The sequence below is a fragment of the Bombina bombina genome, chromosome 6 (assembly GCF_027579735.1).
Source record: "Bombina bombina isolate aBomBom1 chromosome 6, aBomBom1.pri, whole genome shotgun sequence".
In the NCBI taxonomy this organism is placed as follows: domain Eukaryota; kingdom Metazoa; phylum Chordata; class Amphibia; order Anura; family Bombinatoridae; genus Bombina; species Bombina bombina.
This window is the reverse complement of record NC_069504.1, coordinates 445,675,783-445,693,200: the sequence shown is the minus strand read 5'-3', so window position 1 is coordinate 445,693,200 and position 17,418 is coordinate 445,675,783. Positions and strand designations below refer to the sequence as shown.

Sequence of the window (17,418 nt, the reverse complement as noted above, 5' to 3'; positions counted from 1 at the left end):
TCTCCTTGGAGTTTGAATTTGGTTCTTAAAATTCTTCAAGGGTCTACGTTTGAGCCTATGCATTCCTTAGATATTAAACGGTTATCTTGGAAAGTTTATTTCTTGTTGCCATTTGCTCCGTTCGCAGAGTGTCAGAGCTCTCGGCATTGCAGTATAAGCCCCCTTACCTTATTTTCTTTCTGATAAGGTAGTTTTAAGTACTAAATTAGGATTTCTTCCTAAGGTTGTTTTCTGATCGGAATCAGGAGAATGTTATTCCTTCCTTGTGTTCTAATCCTTCTCAGAAGGAACGGTTTCTGCACAATTTGGAAGTGGTCCGTGCTTTAAAGTTTTACCTGTAGGCGACTACGGATATTCGCTAGCCTTTTATTTTTGCATATGAGACTGCTGGACAGCACCTTCCTCAGAAAGTTGCGGTTCATTCCACGAGGGACGTTGCTTCCTCGTGGGCATTCAAGTATGAAGCTTCTGTGGAGCAGATTTGCAAGGATGCAATTTGGTCCCCTCTCCACACTTTTTCAGAGTTCTATAAATTTGACGCTTTTGTTTGGCTGAGGCGTGTTTTTTTTTTTTTTTTTTTTTGGGAGAAAGGTTTTTCAAGCAGTGGTGTCTTCCGTTTAGGTTCCCTGTCTTGTCCCTACCGTATCATCTGTGTACTCTAGCTTGGGTATTGAATCCCATTAGTATTTAAGATGATCCGTGGACTCGGCGTGTCATTAAAAAGAAAACAAAATTTATGCTTACCTGATAAATTTATTTATTTTTTGACACAAGTCCACGGCCCGGCCTGTTTTTGAAAGACAAGTTGTTGGTTATTATAAACTTGACACCTCTAAACCTTGGTTTTTTCCTTTCTATCCTTAACTTTGGTCGAATGACTGGAGTGGGAGGGAAGGGATGAGCTTTGCTGTGGTGCTCTTTGCCGCCTCCTGCTGACCTGGAGGTGAAATATCCCATTAGTAATTAAGATGATCTGTGGACTCATCGTGTGAAAAAAGAAATAAATTTATCAGCATAAACTTTATTTTTAAGCAACTTTCTAATTGACTCATTATCAAATTTTCTTCGTTCTTTAGCCATCTTTATTTGAAAAAAGGCATGTAAGCTAAGGAGCCAGCCAAGTTTTTGGGTTAGCACCCTGGACAGCACTTGTTTATTGGTGCTGTCCAATCAGCAAAGACAACCCAGGTTGTGAACAAAAAATGGGCTGGCTTCTAAATGCGCAAATTTGATAATAGGAGTAAATTAGAAAGTTGATTAAAATTGCATGCTCTATCTGAATCATGAAAGATAAAATTCTAGTCAAAATTGAATTTTCATGATTGAGATAGAACAGGCAATTTTAAAGGGCCAGTAAATCTAGCAAATAATGTTATATAATTATGCAGAATTATATAACATTAGCTTAGCGACAGGTTTCTAAAGCAAATTGTTAGATATTTAGCAAAGAAAACAGAATGCCGCTCCTGGTTCTACTGAGCAGGTCTGTTTTCTTCTGCTAAGTGCATCGCGGGCACGCTGTCTAGTCACAGCACGTCCGATCGCGCTATTAAAATCAGTGTAGCTCGCTCCCGCTCTGGTCTGGTAGCGAGCTACATTGAGTTTAATAGCGCGATCGGGCCGGCTGTGATTAGACAGCGTGCCCAGATGTGCTTAGGAGAAGAAAACAGACCCGCTCAGTAGAGCCAGGAGCGGCGTTATATTTCCTTTGCTAAATATCTATTTAACAATTTGCTTTAGAAACCTGGCGCTAAGCTAATGTTTTATAATTCGGCACTATGTGCAGAATTATATAACATTATTTGCTAGGTTTACTGGCCCTTTAAGCAAATTTGTAATTTACTCCTATTATAATTTTTTTCTTCGTTCTCTTGTTATGTTTATCTTATTTTGTAATTAGGCTGCTTCATAGTGATTTATTTTTCTTTCTGGGTAGAGGTGAATATTTATCGACTCGAAATGGAGGGCATCACAGTGAAAGGAAAGAATTGCCCAAAGCCAATCAAAACCTGGGTTCAGTGTGGTATATCTATGAAAATATTGACTTCCCTCAAAAAGTAAGTGCTTTTTTAATTTTTTTTAATAGCTTTCAATTTAAAGCAGCAAAGTTTAAAATGTATGGGAAATCACTCCTTTGTGCAATCTGCTTTTTCATATGAAAATATACCTAAACAGGATAAAGCAGGAATCTGTAGACTTCAGTCTACATCTGATACTTTGGGGCATGGATAGGAGTCTGAAAATCAGCACAATATTATTAAAAAAAATAATCGAAACTACGTTGTTACAAAAACACTCTGATGGGCTATATAAATAGATCTACAAAACATTTATGCAAAGAAAAATTTAGTGTACAAATGTCTCTGTAATACACTAAAATGGATCATTGGAAACACATGACAGTACACTGTACCTTTAATTCTGGACATGTATGTCGCCTTACCATATCACCCACTGCGAAAAAATCTAAATGTTAAAGGGACAGTAAACACCAGAATTTTTGTTGTTTAAAAATGTAGATAATCCCTTTATTACCCATTCCCCAGTTTTGCATAACCAACACAGTTATAATAATTAACTTTTTACCTCTGATTACCTTGTATCTCTCTGTGATTACCTTTGTATCTAAGCCTCTGCAAACTGCCCCCTTATTTCAGTTCTTTTGACACTTGTATTTTTATCCAATCAGTGCTGACTCCTAGGATCTTCACGTGCCTGAGCTCAATGTTATCTATGTGAAACACATGAACTAACGCCCTCTAGTGGTGAAAAACTGTCAAAATGCTTTCAGATTAGAGGCGGCCTTCAAGGTCTAAGAAATTAGCACATGAACCTCCTAGGGTTAGCTTTCAACTAAGAATACCAAGAGAACAAAGCAAAATTGGTAATAAAAGTAAATTGGAAAGTTGTTTAAAATTACATACCCTATTTAAATCATGAACGTTTTTACTTGACTGTCTCTTAAAGGTAGGACAGACATAATTCTTACAGTATTGGTCAGTCAATCAAAACTTTATTTATCTGAAGTTGATACATAAATTACATTAACTGAAAGTAGAGTGCACGTTAATTTAGGATTGTCCTTTATATTAGATGTGGAAAGAGCATTTAAAAATGTCAGTTAATAGAACACAAACAAATCAATAAGCTGTGCACAGACACGTACACAAACAAATTATTACACTGTATTCAGTTATAAATTTATGCTGTCGTTACTTAATATCCTAATGTATACATTTACAATTATATTATTGGTGACAACGTTATATAGATAATAATGATACTATTACCAGTTTATAAAAAAGCTCAATACCTGCTAAAAAATAGCTGATAAAATTTTGGTACGTCCAAAGAGACAATACCAGTGGTAATAATGATAGTAAAAATAATAATTATAGTATTTGTAATACTAGAAATACAGTTACATAGGATAGCAACCACTTCATTAACTCACATTCTGAATATATAGTTGTCTATACAAACTGCTGTAGCTGATGATTACTCTCCCAGTTGGGAGTCAGTGTGTATGGGTTTACTAATTTATTATTAGTTAATATTTTCAAACAAATTTAAAATGATATTATAGTTTTCAACAATTTTTTAAACCGTGAAGGTTTGCAATACTATAGAAATAGTGATTATTTCAACGTATACGCTATGGTATAATAGTAAGGTATAACACTTATGAGATATGTCTGTATATACCTATTAGTATACTATTATAATTCAACAGGTTGTCGACTCTGGATATACGGTAACCAAGTATTAGTATAAGTTACACCATTTAAAGTAAATCTGTGACCAATTTATATATAAGCACTGCTGCAGCTTGGAAGATGGTGTTACCCGCTTAAATTAAACAAAACAAATTGCCCACATTGTATGTGATGCTTTTGGCTAACCGCCACATAATAAATTATGTTTGAGAAGTTTGTTAATAACGCCAACAGTGTAACAATGCTTTCGTCTAACAGCCGCAAATTAACTAATGTCTAAAGCGTTTTTTAGTAAACACTGCTATTCGGTATGCCTCGTTATTTGCACTTCTGCTAATTAAAAAGTTTTGCTTTTAGCATATCAACTGTTAAGCCCTAACATGTTTGCCACCAGTGTGGCTTTCTCAAAGGGTCCTTTTAGAAAACTGTCTGCCAATACCTAAGATGGTGGTGACCAGTGGCTGGGGAGGGAGGAGAGCTATTTGGGAGGGATCAGTTAGGTATCGGGAGGGAGGGGTCAGTTGGGAGTGTAATTCCTACACTAGAGCAGAAATTAACCTTACAAGCTACCTGGTTAACCACTACTGGGAATTTCAAAAGTGTGGTACACAGCTGCAATAGCAGCCTTCTAATTGCCAAAAAACAAAGGCAAAACCATGCATGTCTGATTCTAAACAAAGGGCACCCCAGGAAAGCCTTTACAACCATTTGTCTTATGATTGCAGTAGTGCAAATAATTTTATTGTGAAACCCAAAATTTGCAAAAAAGTGTTTTTTTTTTTTTTTTTTTTTTTTTTTTTTTTAATCTAATTACTATTGGAAATATCACTCCTGCCCAGCAGGAGGCGGCAAAGAGCACCACAGCAAAGCTGTTAAATATCACCTTTTCTGTCCAACCCTCAGTCATTCTCTTTGCCTTCGTTAGTGTAAGGAAGTGGTAAAGTTAGGTGTCTGAAAAGATTCTTCAATCAAGAGTTTATTTTATTTGCAGTACTAGTATGTGCTGTTTTTCCTCCAGGGTGTAGCTGTAGTCCATTTCAGTCTCTTCAGTAGAGCATTGGTGGCTTTTAAGCAAAGGGAACTTGTGGGACATAATTCTCACTGCGCCTCCCTCATATTTAAAAGTTGCTGCCCTTATTATTATTTCTCCAACATAGGTGTGTCCGGTCCACGGCGTCATCCTTACTTGTGGGATATTCTCCTCCCCAACAGGAAATGGCAAAGAGCCCAGCAAAGCTGGTCACATGATCCCTCCTAGGCTCCGCCTTCCCCAGTCATTCTCTTTGCCGTTGTACAGGCAACATCTCCACGGAGATGGCTTAGAGTTTTTTGGTGTTTAACTGTAGTTTTTATTATTCAATCAAGAGTTTGTTATTTTAAAATAGTGCTGGTATGTACTATTTACTCTGAAACAGAAAAGAGATGAAGATTTCTGTTTGTAAGAGGAAAATGATTTTAGCAACCGTTACTAAAATCGATGGCTGTTTCCACACAGGACTGTTGAGAGGAATTAACTTCAGTTGGGGGAAACAGTGAGCAGACTTTTGCTGCTTGAGGTATGACACATTTCTAACAAGACGATGTAATGCTGGAAGCTGTCATTTTCCCTATGGGATCCGGTAAGCCATTTTTATTACATAAGAAAAAAAGGGCTTCACAAGGGCTTTTAAGACTGTAGACATTTTCTGGGCTAAAACGATTGATATATAAGCATATTTTAATACTTCATAGCTTTGAGGAATTATTTTATTCTTGGGAATTAGCTAAAATAACCGGCAGGCACTGTATTGGACACCTTATTTGCTAGGGGCTTTCCCTAATCATAGGCAGAGCCTCATTTTCGCGCCTCTATTGCGCACTTGTTTTTGGGAAGCATGACATGCAGATGCATGTGTGAGGAGCTCTGATACATAGAAAAGACTTTCTGAAGGCGTCATTTGGTATCGTATTCCCCTTTGGGCTTGGTTGGGTCTCAGCAAAGCAGATACCAGGGACTGTAAAGGGGTTAAATATAAAAACGGCTCAGGTTCCGTTATTTTAAGAGTTAAAGCTTTCAAATTTGGTGTGCAATACTTTTAAGGCTTTAAGACACTGTGGTGAAATTTTGGTGAATTTTGAACAATTCCTTCATACTTTTTCACATTTGCAGTAATAAAGTGTGTTCAGTTTAAAATTTAAAGTGACAGTAACGGTTTTATTTTAAAACGTTTTTTGTACTTTGTTATCAAGTTTATGCCTGTTTAACATGTCTGAACTACCAGATAGACTGTGTTCTGTATGTGGGGAAGCCAAGGTTCCTTCTCATTTAAATAGATGTGATTTATGTGACACAAAATTTAGAGAAAATGATGCCCAAGATGATTCCTCAAGTGAGGGGAGTAAGCATGGTACTGCATCATCCCCTCCTTCGTCTACACCAGTCTTGCCCACACAGGAGGCCCCTAGTACATCTAGTGCGCCAATACTCCTTACTATGCAACAATTAACGGCTGTAATGGATAATTCTATCAAAAACATTTTAGCCAAAATGCCCACTTATCAGCGAAAGCGCGACTGCTCTGTTTTAGAAAATACTGAAGAGCATGAGGACGCTGATGATATTGGTTCTGAAGTGCCCCTACACCAGTCTGAGGGGGCCAGGGAGGTTTTGTCTGAGGGAGAAATTTCAGATTCAGGGAAAATTTCTCAACAAGCTGAACCTGATGTAATTACATTCAAATTTAAATTGGAACATCTCCGCGCCCTGCTTAAGGAGGTGTTATCTACTCTGGATGATTGTGAGAATTTGGTCATTCCAGAGAAATTATGTAAAATGGACAAGTTCCTAGAGGTCCCGGGGCCCCCCGAAGCTTTTCCTATACCCAAGCGGGTGGCGGACATTGTAAACAAAGAATGGGAAAGGCCCGGCATACCTTTCGTCCCTCCCCCTATATTTAAGAAATTGTTTCCTATGGTCGACCCCAGAAAGGACTTATGGCAGACAGTCCCCAAGGTCGAGGGGGCGGTTTCTACTCTAAACAAACGCACCACTATACCCATAGAAGATAGTTGTGCTTTCAAAGATCCTATGGATAAAAAATTAGAGGGTTTGCTTAAAAAGATGTTTGTTCAGCAAGGTTACCTTCTACAACCAATTTCATGCATTGTTCCTGTCACTACAACAGCGTGTTTCTGGTTCGATGAACTAGAAAAGGCGCTCAATAAAGATTCTTCTTATGAGGAGATTTTGGACAGAATTCATGCTCTCAAATTGGCTAACTCTTTCACCCTAGACGCCACTTTGCAATTGGCTAGATTAGCGGCGAAAAATTCTGGGTTTGCTATTGTGGCGCGCAGAGCGCTTTGGCTAAAATCTTGGTCAGCGGATGCGTCTTCCAAGAACAAATTGCTTAACATTCCTTTCAAGGGGAAAACGCTGTTTGGCCCTGACTTGAAAGAGATTATTTCTGATATCACTGGGGGTAAGGGCCACGCCCTTCCTCAGGATAGGTCTTTCAAGGCCAAAAATAAACCTAATTTTCGTCCCTTTCGCAGAAACGGACCAGCCCCAAGTGCTACGTCCTCTAAGCAAGAGGGTAATACTTCTCAAGCCAAGCCAGCCTGGAGGCCAATGCAAGGCTGGAACAAAGGTAAGCAGGCCAAGAAACCTGCCACTGCTACCAAGACAGCATGAGATGTTGGCCCCCGATCCGGGACCGGATCTGGTGGGGGGCAGACTCTCTCTCTTCGCTCAGGCTTGGGCAAGAGATGTTCTGGATCCTTGGGCGCTAGAAATAGTCTCCCAAGGTTATCTTCTGGAATTCAAGGGGCTTCCCCCAAGGGGAAGGTTCCACAGGTCTCAATTGTCTTCAGACCACATAAAAAAAACAGGCATTCTTACATTGTGTAGAAGACCTGTTAAAAATGGGAGTGATTCATCCTGTTCCATTAGGAGAACAAGGGATGGGGTTCTACTCCAATCTGTTTGTAGTTCCCAAAAAAGAGGGAACATTCAGACCAATCTTAGATCTCAAGATCCTAAACAAGTTTCTCAAGGTTCCATCGTTCAAAATGGAATCCATTCGAACAATTCTTCCTTCCATCCAGGAAGGTCAATTCATGACCACGGTGGATTTAAAGGATGCGTATCTACATATTCCTATCCACAAGGAACATCATCGGTTCCTAAGGTTCGCATTTCTGGACAAGCATTACCAGTTTGTGGCACTTCCGTTCGGATTAGCCACTGCTCCAAGAATTTTCACAAAGGTACTAGGGTCCCTTCTAGCGGTGCTAAGACCAAGGGGCATTGCAGTAGTACCTTACTTGGACGACATTCTGATTCAAGCGTCGTCCCTTCCACAAGCAAAGGCTCACACGGACATTGTCCTGGCCTTTCTCAGATCTCACGGGTGGAAAGTGAACGTAGAAAAAAGTTCTCTATCTCCGTCAACAAGGGTTCCCTTCTTGGGAACAATAATAGACTCCTTAGAAATGAGGATTTTTCTGACAGAGGCCAGAAAATCAAAACTTCTAAACTCTTGTCTAATACTTCATTCTGTTCCTCTTCCTTCCATAGCGCAGTGCATGGAAGTAATAGGTTTGATGGTAGCGGCAATGGACATAGTTCCTTTTGCGCGAATTCATCTAAGACCATTACAACTGTGCATGCTCAGTCAGTGGAATGGGGATTATACAGACTTGTCTCCGACGATACAAGTAGATCAGAGGACCAGAGATTCACTCCGTTGGTGGCTGTCCCTGGACAACCTGTCACAGGGGATGAGCTTCCGCAGACCAGAGTGGGTCATTGTCACGACCGACGCCAGTCTGGTGGGCTGGGGCGCGGTCTGGGGACCCCTGAAAGCTCAGGGTCTTTGGTTTCGGGAAGAATCTCTTCTCCCGATAAATATTCTGGAACTGAGAGCGATATTCAATGCTCTCAAGGCTTGGCCTCAACTAGCAAAGGCCAAATTCATACGGTTTCAATCAGACAACATGACGACTGTTGCGTACATCAACCATCAGGGGGGAACAAGGAGTTCCCTGGCGATGGAAGAAGTGACCAAAATCATTCAATGGGCGGAGACTCACTCCTGCCACTTGTCTGCAATCCACATCCCAGGAGTGGAAAATTGGGAAGCGGATTTTCTGAGTCGTCAGACATTTCATCCGGGGGAGTGGGAACTCCATCCGGAAATCTTTGCCCAAATCACTCAGTTGTGGGGCATTCCAGACATGGATCTGATGGCCTCTCGTCAGAACTTCAAGGTTCCTTGCTACGGGTCCAGATCCAGGGATCCCAAGGCGACTCTAGTAGATGCACTAGTAGCACCTTGGACCTTCAAACTAGCTTATGTATTCCCGCCGTTTCCTCTCATCCCCAGGCTGGTAGCCAGGATCAATCAGGAGAGGGCATCGGTGATCTTGATAGCTCCTGCGTGGCCACGCAGGACTTGGTATGCAGACCTGGTGAATATGTCATCGGCTCCACCATGGAAGCTACCTTTGAGACGGGACCTTCTTGTTCAAGGTCCGTTCGAACATCCGAATCTGGTCTCACTCCAACTGACTGCTTGGAGATTGAACGCTTGATCTTATCAAAGCGAGGGTTCTCAGATTCTGTCATTGATACTCTTGTTCAGGCCAGAAAGCCTGTGACTAGAAAAATCTACCACAAAATATGGAAAAAATATATCTGTTGGTGTGAATCTAAAGGATTCCCTTGGGACAAGATAAAAATTCCTAAGATTCTATCCTTTCTTCAAGAAGGTTTGGAGAAAGGATTATCTGCAAGTTCTTTGAAGGGACAGATTTCTGCCTTGTCTATGTTACTTCACAAAAAGCTGGCAGCTGTGCCAGATGTTCAAGCCTTTGTTCAGGCTCTGGTTAGAATCAAGCCTGTTTACAAACCTTTGACTCCTCCTTGGAGTCTCAATTTAGTTCTTTCAGTTCTTCAGGGGGTTCCGTTTGAACCCTTACATTCCGTTGATATTAAGTTATTATCTTGGAAAGTTTTGTTTTTGATTGCAATTTCTTCTGCTAGAAGAGTTTCAGAATTATCTGCTCTGCAGTGTTCTCCTCCTTATCTGGTGTTCCATGCAGATAAGGTGGTTTTGCGTACTAAACCTGGTTTTCTTCCGAAAGTTGTTTCTAACAAAAACATTAACCAGGAGATAGTCGTGCCTTCTTTGTGTCCGAATCCAGTTTCAAAGAAGGAACGTTTGTTGCACAATTTGGACGTAGTTCGTGCTCTAAAATTCTATTTAGATGCTACAAAGGATTTTAGACAAACATCTTCCTTGTTTGTTGTTTATTCTGGTAAAAGGAGAGGTCAAAAAGCAACTTCTACCTCTCTCTCTCTTTGGCTTAAAAGCATCATCAGATTGGCTTACGAGACTGCCGGACGGCAGCCTCCTGAAAGAATCACAGCTCATTCCACTAGGGCTGTGGCTTCCACATGGGCCTTCAAGAACGAGGCTTCTGTGGATCAGATATGTAAGGCAGCGACTTGGTCTTCACTGCACACTTTTACTAAATTTTACAAATTTGATACTTTTGCTTCTTCTGAGGCTATTTTTGGGAGAAAGGTTTTGCAAGCCGTGGTGCCTTCCATCTAGGTGACCTGATTTGCTCCCTCCCTTCATCCGTGTCCTAAAGCTTTGGTATTGGTTCCCACAAGTAAGGATGACGCCGTGGACCGGACACACCTATGTTGGAGAAAACAGAATTTATGTTTACTTGATAAATTACTTTCTCCAACGGTGTGTCCGGTCCACGGCCCGCCCTGGTTTTTTTAATCAGGTCTGATAATTTATTTTCTTTAACTACAGTCACCACGGTATCATATGATTTCTCCTATGCAAATATTCCTCCTTTACGTCGGTCGAATGACTGGGGAAGGCGGAGCCTAGGAGGGATCATGTGACCAGCTTTGCTGGGCTCTTTGCCATTTCCTGTTGGGGAGGAGAATATCCCACAAGTAAGGATGACGCCGTGGACCGGACACACCGTTGGAGAAAGTAATTTATCAGGTAAACATAAATTCTGTTTTTCCACAGGTCAATGTGAGGGAAAGGACCTCTCCAAACCTAGTGAGCTGCCTTGCTGCCAGGCAGATTTATTGAGGTGAGTGCTAATTTATTTTTTAGTACATTACTCCTAGTGTTGTAAGGGGGATTATGTATGGCAGTATTGCAGGCACTGGGGACTTGAGGAGAACTTGGCTCATTTTGGTGGTTTTGTTAATGTTTTTTGCATTAAGATGTCTCCTGAGTCATTATTTCTTTCATGTAATTAGCAAGAGTCCATGAGCTAGTGACGTATGGGATATACATTCCTACCAGGAGGGGCAAAGTTTCCCAAACCTCAAAATGCCTATAAATACACCCCTCACCACACCCACAAATCAGTTTTACAAACTTTGCCTCCTATGGAGGTGGTGAAGTAAGTTTGTGCTAGATTCTACGTTGATATGCGCTCCGCAGCAGGTTGGAGCCCGGTTTTCCTCTCAGCGTGCAGTGAATGTCAGAGGGATGTGAGGAGAGTATTGCCTATTTGAATGCAGTGATCTCCTTCTACGGGGTCTATTTCATAGGTTCTCTGTTATCGGTCGTAGAGATACATCTCTTACCTCCCTTTTCAGATCGACGATATACTCTTATATATACCATTTCCTCTACTGATTCTCGTTTCAGTACTGGTTTGGCTTTCTACTACATGTAGATGAGTGTCCTGGGGTAAGTAAGTCTTATTTTCTGTGACACTCTAAGCTATGGTTGGGCACTTTTATATAAAGTTCTAAATATATGTATTCAAACATTTATTTGCCTTGACTCAGGATGTTCAACATTCCTTATTTCAGACAGTCAGTTTCATATTTGGGATAATGCATATGAATAAATCATTTTTTCTTACCTTAAAAATTTGACTTTTCCCTGTGGGCTGTTAGGCTCGCGGGGGCTGAAAATGCTTCATTTTATTGAGTCATTCTTGGCGCTGACTTTTTTGGCGCAAAATTTTTTTCTGTTTCCGGCGTCATACGTGAAGCCGGAAGTTGCGTCATTTTTGAAGTTTTTTTGAGCCAAAGGTGTCGGCGTTCCGGATGTGGCATCATTTTGGCGCCAAAAGCATTTAGGCGCCAAATAATGTGGGCGGCTTTTTTGGCGCTAAAAAAATATGGGCGTCACTATTGTCTCCACATTATTTAAGTCTCATTATTTTGTGCTTCTGGTTGCTAGAAGCTTGTTCTATGGCATTTTTTTTCCCATTCCTGAAACTGTCATTTAAGGAATTTGATCAATTTTGCTTTATATGTTGTTTTTTCTATTACATATTGCAAGATGTCCCACGTTGAAGCTGAGTCAGAAGATACTTCTGGAATATCCCTGCCTGGTGCTGGAGCTACCAAAGCTAAGTGTATCTGCTGTAAACTTTTGGTATCTGTTCCTCCAGCTGTTTGTACTGTTTGTCATGACAAACTTGCTAATGCAGATAATATTTCCTTTAGTACTGTTACATTACCTGTTGCTGTTCCGTCAACATCTAATACTCAGAGTGTTCCTGATAACATAAGAGATTTTGTTTCTAAATCCATTAAGAAGGCTATGTCTGTTATTCCTCCTTCTAGTAAACGTAAAAAGTCTTTTAAAACTTCTCATTTTTCAGATGAATTTTTAAATGAACATCATCATTCTGATACTGATATTGGTTCTTCTGATTCAGAGGATTCTGTCTCAGAGGTTGATGCTGATAAATCTTCATATTTATTTAAAATGGAATTTATTCGTTCTTTACTTAAAGAAGTCCTAATTGCATTAGAAATTGAGGATTCTAGTCCTCTTGATACTAAATCTAAACGTGTAGTTATTCCAGAAGTTTTTCCTGTCCCTGGTGCTATTTCTGAAGTAATTTCCAGGGAATGGAATAATTTGGGTAATTCTTTTACTCCTTCTAAATGTTTTAAGCAATTATATCCTGTGCCATCTGACAGATTAGAATTTTGGGACAAAATCCCTAAGGTTGATGGGGCTGTCTCTACTCTTGCTAAGCGTACTACTATTCCTACGGCAGATGGTACTTCCTTTAAGGATCCTTTAGATAGGAAAATTGAATCCTTTCTAAGAAAAGCTTATTTGTGTTCAGGTAATCTTCTTAGACCTGCTATATCTTTAGCGGATGTTGCTGCAGCTTCAACCTTTTGGTTAGAAGCTTTAGCGCAACAAGTAACAGATCATAATTCTCATAGCATTATTATTCTTCTACAACATGCTAATAATTTTTATTTGTGATGCCATCTTTGATATCATTAGAGTTGATGTCAGGTATATGTCTCTAGCTATTTTAGCTAGAAGAGCTTTATGGCTTAAAACTTGGAATGCTGATATGTCTTCTAAGTCTACTCTGCTTTCCCTTTCTTTCCAGGGTAATAAATTATTTGGTTCTCAGTTGGATTCTATTATCTCAACTGTTACTGGAGGGAAAGGAACTTTTTTACCACAGGATAAAAAATCTAAAGGTAAATTTAGGTCTAATAATCGTTTTCGTTCCTTTCGTCACAACAAGGAACAAAAGCCTGATCCTTCATCCTCAGGAGCGGTATCAGTTTGGAAACCATCTCCAGTCTGGAATAAATCCAAGCCTTTTAGAAAACCAAAGCCAGCTCCCAAGTCCACATGAAGGTGCTGCCCTCATTCCAGTTCAGCTGGTAGGGGGCAGATTACGTTTTTTCAAAGAAATTTGGTTCAATTCTGTTCACAATCTCTGGATTCAGAACATCGTTTCAAAAGGGTACAGAATTGGCTTCAAGATAAGGCCTCCTGCAAAGAGATTTTTTCTTTCCCGTGTCCCAGTAAACCTAGCGAAGGCTCAAGCATTTCTGAAATGTGTTTCAGATCTAGATTTGGCTGGAGTAATTATACCAGTTCCAGTTCTGGAACAGGGGCTGGGGTTTTATTCAAATCTCTTCATTGTACCAAAGAAGAAGAATTCCTTTAGACCAGTTCTGGATCTAAAAATATTGAATCGTTATGTAAGGATACCAACATTCAAAATGGTAACTATAAGGACTATCCTGCCTTTTGTTCAGCAAGGGCATTATATGTCCACAATAGATTTACAGGATGCATATCTGCATATTCCGATTCATCCAGATCACTATCAGTTTCTGAAATTCTCTTTCCTAGACAAGCATTACCAGTTTGTGGCTCTACCGTTTGGCCTAGCTACAGCCCCAAGAATTTTTACAAAGGTTCTCGGTGCCCTTCTGTCTGTAATCAGAGAACAGGGTATTGTGGTATTTCCTTATTTGGACGATATCTTGGTACTTGCTCAGTCTTCACATTTAGCAGAATCTCATACGAATCGACTTGTGTTGTTTCTTCAAGATCATGGTTGGAGGATCAATTTACCAAAAAATTCATTGATTCCTCAGACAAGGGTAACCTTTTTAGGTTTTCAGATATATTCAGTGTCCATGACTCTGTCTTTGACAGACAAGAGACGTCTAAAGTTGATATCAGCTTGTCGAAACCTTCAGTCACAATCATTCCCTTCGGTAGCTTTATGCATGGAAATTCTAGGTCTTATGACTGCAGCATCGGACGCGATCCCCTTTGCTCGTTTTCACATGCGACCTCTTCAGCTCTGTATGCTGAACCAGTGGTGCAGGGATTACACAAAGATATCTCAATTAATATCTTTAACACCGATTGTACGGCACTCTCTGATGTGGTGGACAGATCACCATCGTTTAGTTCAGGGGGCTTCTTTTGTTCTTCCGACCTGGACTGTAATTTCAACAGATGCAAGTCTTACAGGTTGGGGAGCTGTTTGGGGGTCTCTGACAGCACAAGGGGTTTGGGAATCTCAGGAGGTGAGATTACCGATCAATATTTTGGAACTCCGTGCAATTTTCAGAGCTCTTCAGTCTTGGCCTCTTCTAAAGAGAGAATCGTTCATTTGTTTTCAGACAGACAATGTCACAACTGTGGCATACATCAATCATCAAGGAGGGACTCACAGTCCTCTGGCTATGAAAGAAGTATCTCGAATTCTAGTATGGGTGGAATCCAGCTCCTGTCTAATTTCTGCGGTTCATATCCCAGGTATAGACAATTGGGAAGCGGATTATCTCAGCCGCCAAACATTACATCCGGGCGAATGGTCTCTTCACCCAGAGGTATTTCTTCAGATTGTTCAAATGTGGGGTCTTCCAGAAATAGATCTGATGGCTTCTCATCTAAACAAGAAACTTCCCAGGTATCTGTTCAGATCCAGGGATCCTCAAGCGGAAGCAGTGCATGCGTTGTCACTTCCTTGGAAGTATCATCCTGCCTATATCTTTCCGCCTCTAGTTCTTCTTCCAAGAGTAATCTCCAAGATTCTGAAGGAATGCTCGTTTGTTCTGCTGGTGGCTCCAGCATGGCCTCACAGGTTTTGGTATGCGGATCTTGTCCAGATGGCCTCTTGCCAACCGTGGACTCTTCCGTTAAGACCAGACCTTCTGTCACAAGGTCCTTTTTTCCATCAGGATCTCAAATCCTTAAATTTAAAGGTATGGAGATTGAACGCTTGATTCTTAGTCAAAGAGGTTTCTCTGACTCTGTGATTAATACTATGTTACAGGCTCGTAAATCCGTATCTAGGGAGATATATTATAGAGTCTGGAAGACTTATATTTCTTGGTGTCTTTCTCATCATTTTTCCTGGCATTCTTTTAGAATTCCGAGAATTTTACAGTTTCTTCAGGATGGTTTGGATAAAGGTTTGTCTGCAAGTTCCTTGAAAGGACAAATCTCTGCTCTTTCTGTTCTTCTTCACAGAAAGATTGCTAATCTTCCTGATATTCATTGTTTTGTACAAGCTTTGGTTCGTATAAAACCTGTTATTAAGTCAATTTCTCCTCCTTGGTAAATTAATTTCTTTCATATTAGCAAGAGTCCATGAGGCCCACCCTTTTTTTGTGGTGGTTATGATTTTTTTTGTATAAAGCACAATTATTCCAATTCCTTATTTTATATGCTTTCGCACTTTTTTCTTATCACCCCACTTCTTGGCTATTCGTTAAACTGATTTGTGGGTGTGTTGAGGGGTGTATTTATAGGCATTTTGAGGTTTGGGAAACTTTGCCCCTCCTGGTAGGAATGTATATCCTATACGTCACTAGCTCATGGACTCTTGCTAATATGAAAGAAATGAATTTATCAGGTAAGTTCTTACATAAATTATGTTTTTTGACATGCCCGCGATGGGCGGGGCTTGTGTGTGGTAAAAATGTATCTCTTGTGCACTTGTTGTTCTCTCACTACTGTTTATGGAGGAGAGATCTCTGTATCTTAAAGTTTTTCAAGTTTAACTGTCATTTTCTTAGCCTGTCATTACTGAAACATCTCCAGTTTGGATTCCGGTTTTCAAAAATAAAGCAGTTTCTTTTTAAATAGGCTCCTCTGCAAAGCTATTGCTGAGGTGTAGAGGCTGTTTGAGGTGTTAAGACGTTTTTATTACTCAATATCTTGTAAAATAAAGCATTTTCATTTTTGTATTTGTTCAAAAAATAAAGCAGTTTCGTTTTTGAATTGCATCAAAAGTAAAGCAGTTTCATTTTAAAATTTAAAGAAACAGTAACGTTTTTTTCTTTATTTAAATTGTTCATAATTTCATAATTTAATTATTTATATTTATTCTGTTAAGATGGACAAAGACTCTGTTACAGATGTCCTTTATGTTTGTTTATATTGAACCACCAATTCCTTTTTGTTCCTCATGTGTTGAGAGAACATTAAATCTTAAGGATAGATTTTTTTGAGACTATATTGTCTAAGACGGTTGCTGTTAAGGAATCTTCTGACAATGTGCAAGATATGCCGCATTTTTCTCCTCAGTAGTCCCAAATTTTAGTACCCATTAATTTCGGTGCCCTGCGCTTCCTCTCAAGGTCTGGCTGGGGTCTCCTTGCAAGACATTGTTTCCCTCATTTCTTCTGCAGTTTCTGATGCATTGTCTGCTTTTCCCATGCTACAGGGAAATCGAAAGAGGAAGTCTAAAGAATCGGTGCGTAAGGTATCTGACTCGGTCGTGGCTATTCCGAATGTTTCCTCTCATAAATCTGATGAGGATTTTTTAGTAGCATCTGAGGGTGAAATCTCAGATTCTGACAGTGTAATTCCTTCCTCTGATGCTGAAGTTGTATCCTTCAGGTTTAAGCTGGAACACCTCCGTTTACTACTCAAGGAGGTTTTGACGACTCTGACTCTTCTGTCATTGTCAACCCTAAAAAGTCTAGTAAACTTAAGTATTATGATGTACCTCCCATGCTGGATTGTTTTCCCTTTCCAGATCGGGCTTCAGAAATTATTGTTAAGGAATGGGAGAAGCCGGGTATTCCTTTTTCTCTTTCTCCTATTTTTAAGAAGATCTTTCCCATTGATGACTCTCATGGAGTCTTGGCAAACGGTCCCCAAGGTGGAAGGGGCAATTTCCACTTTAGCTAAGAGAACTACTATTCCCATAGTGGATAGCTGTTCTTTTAAGGACCCTATGGATAAGAAACTGGAGGGTTTTCTCAAAATGTATGTTCACCAGGCTTTACAATGGCAACCTGCGGTGTATATTGCTACCGTTTCTAGCGCTGCAGCATACTGGTTTGATGCGTTGTCTGATTGCTTTCAAACAGACATTCCCCTTGAAGAGATCCAGCACAGGATCAGGGCTCTTAAATTGGCCA

General features: G+C 40.1%; 1 protein-coding gene across 1 annotated transcript in view; it reads left to right on the top strand.

The window, feature by feature from the left end:
* The window catches only part of DDX46 (DEAD-box helicase 46), a 377,912-nt gene that overhangs the window by 125,514 nt on the left and 234,980 nt on the right, over positions 1–17,418 (top strand). The window contains exon 9 of the mRNA XM_053717210.1: positions 1,937–2,057. Within this exon, the coding sequence (XP_053573185.1) occupies positions 1,937–2,057 (121 nt within the window). The remainder of the gene's footprint in view (positions 1–1,936; positions 2,058–17,418) is intronic.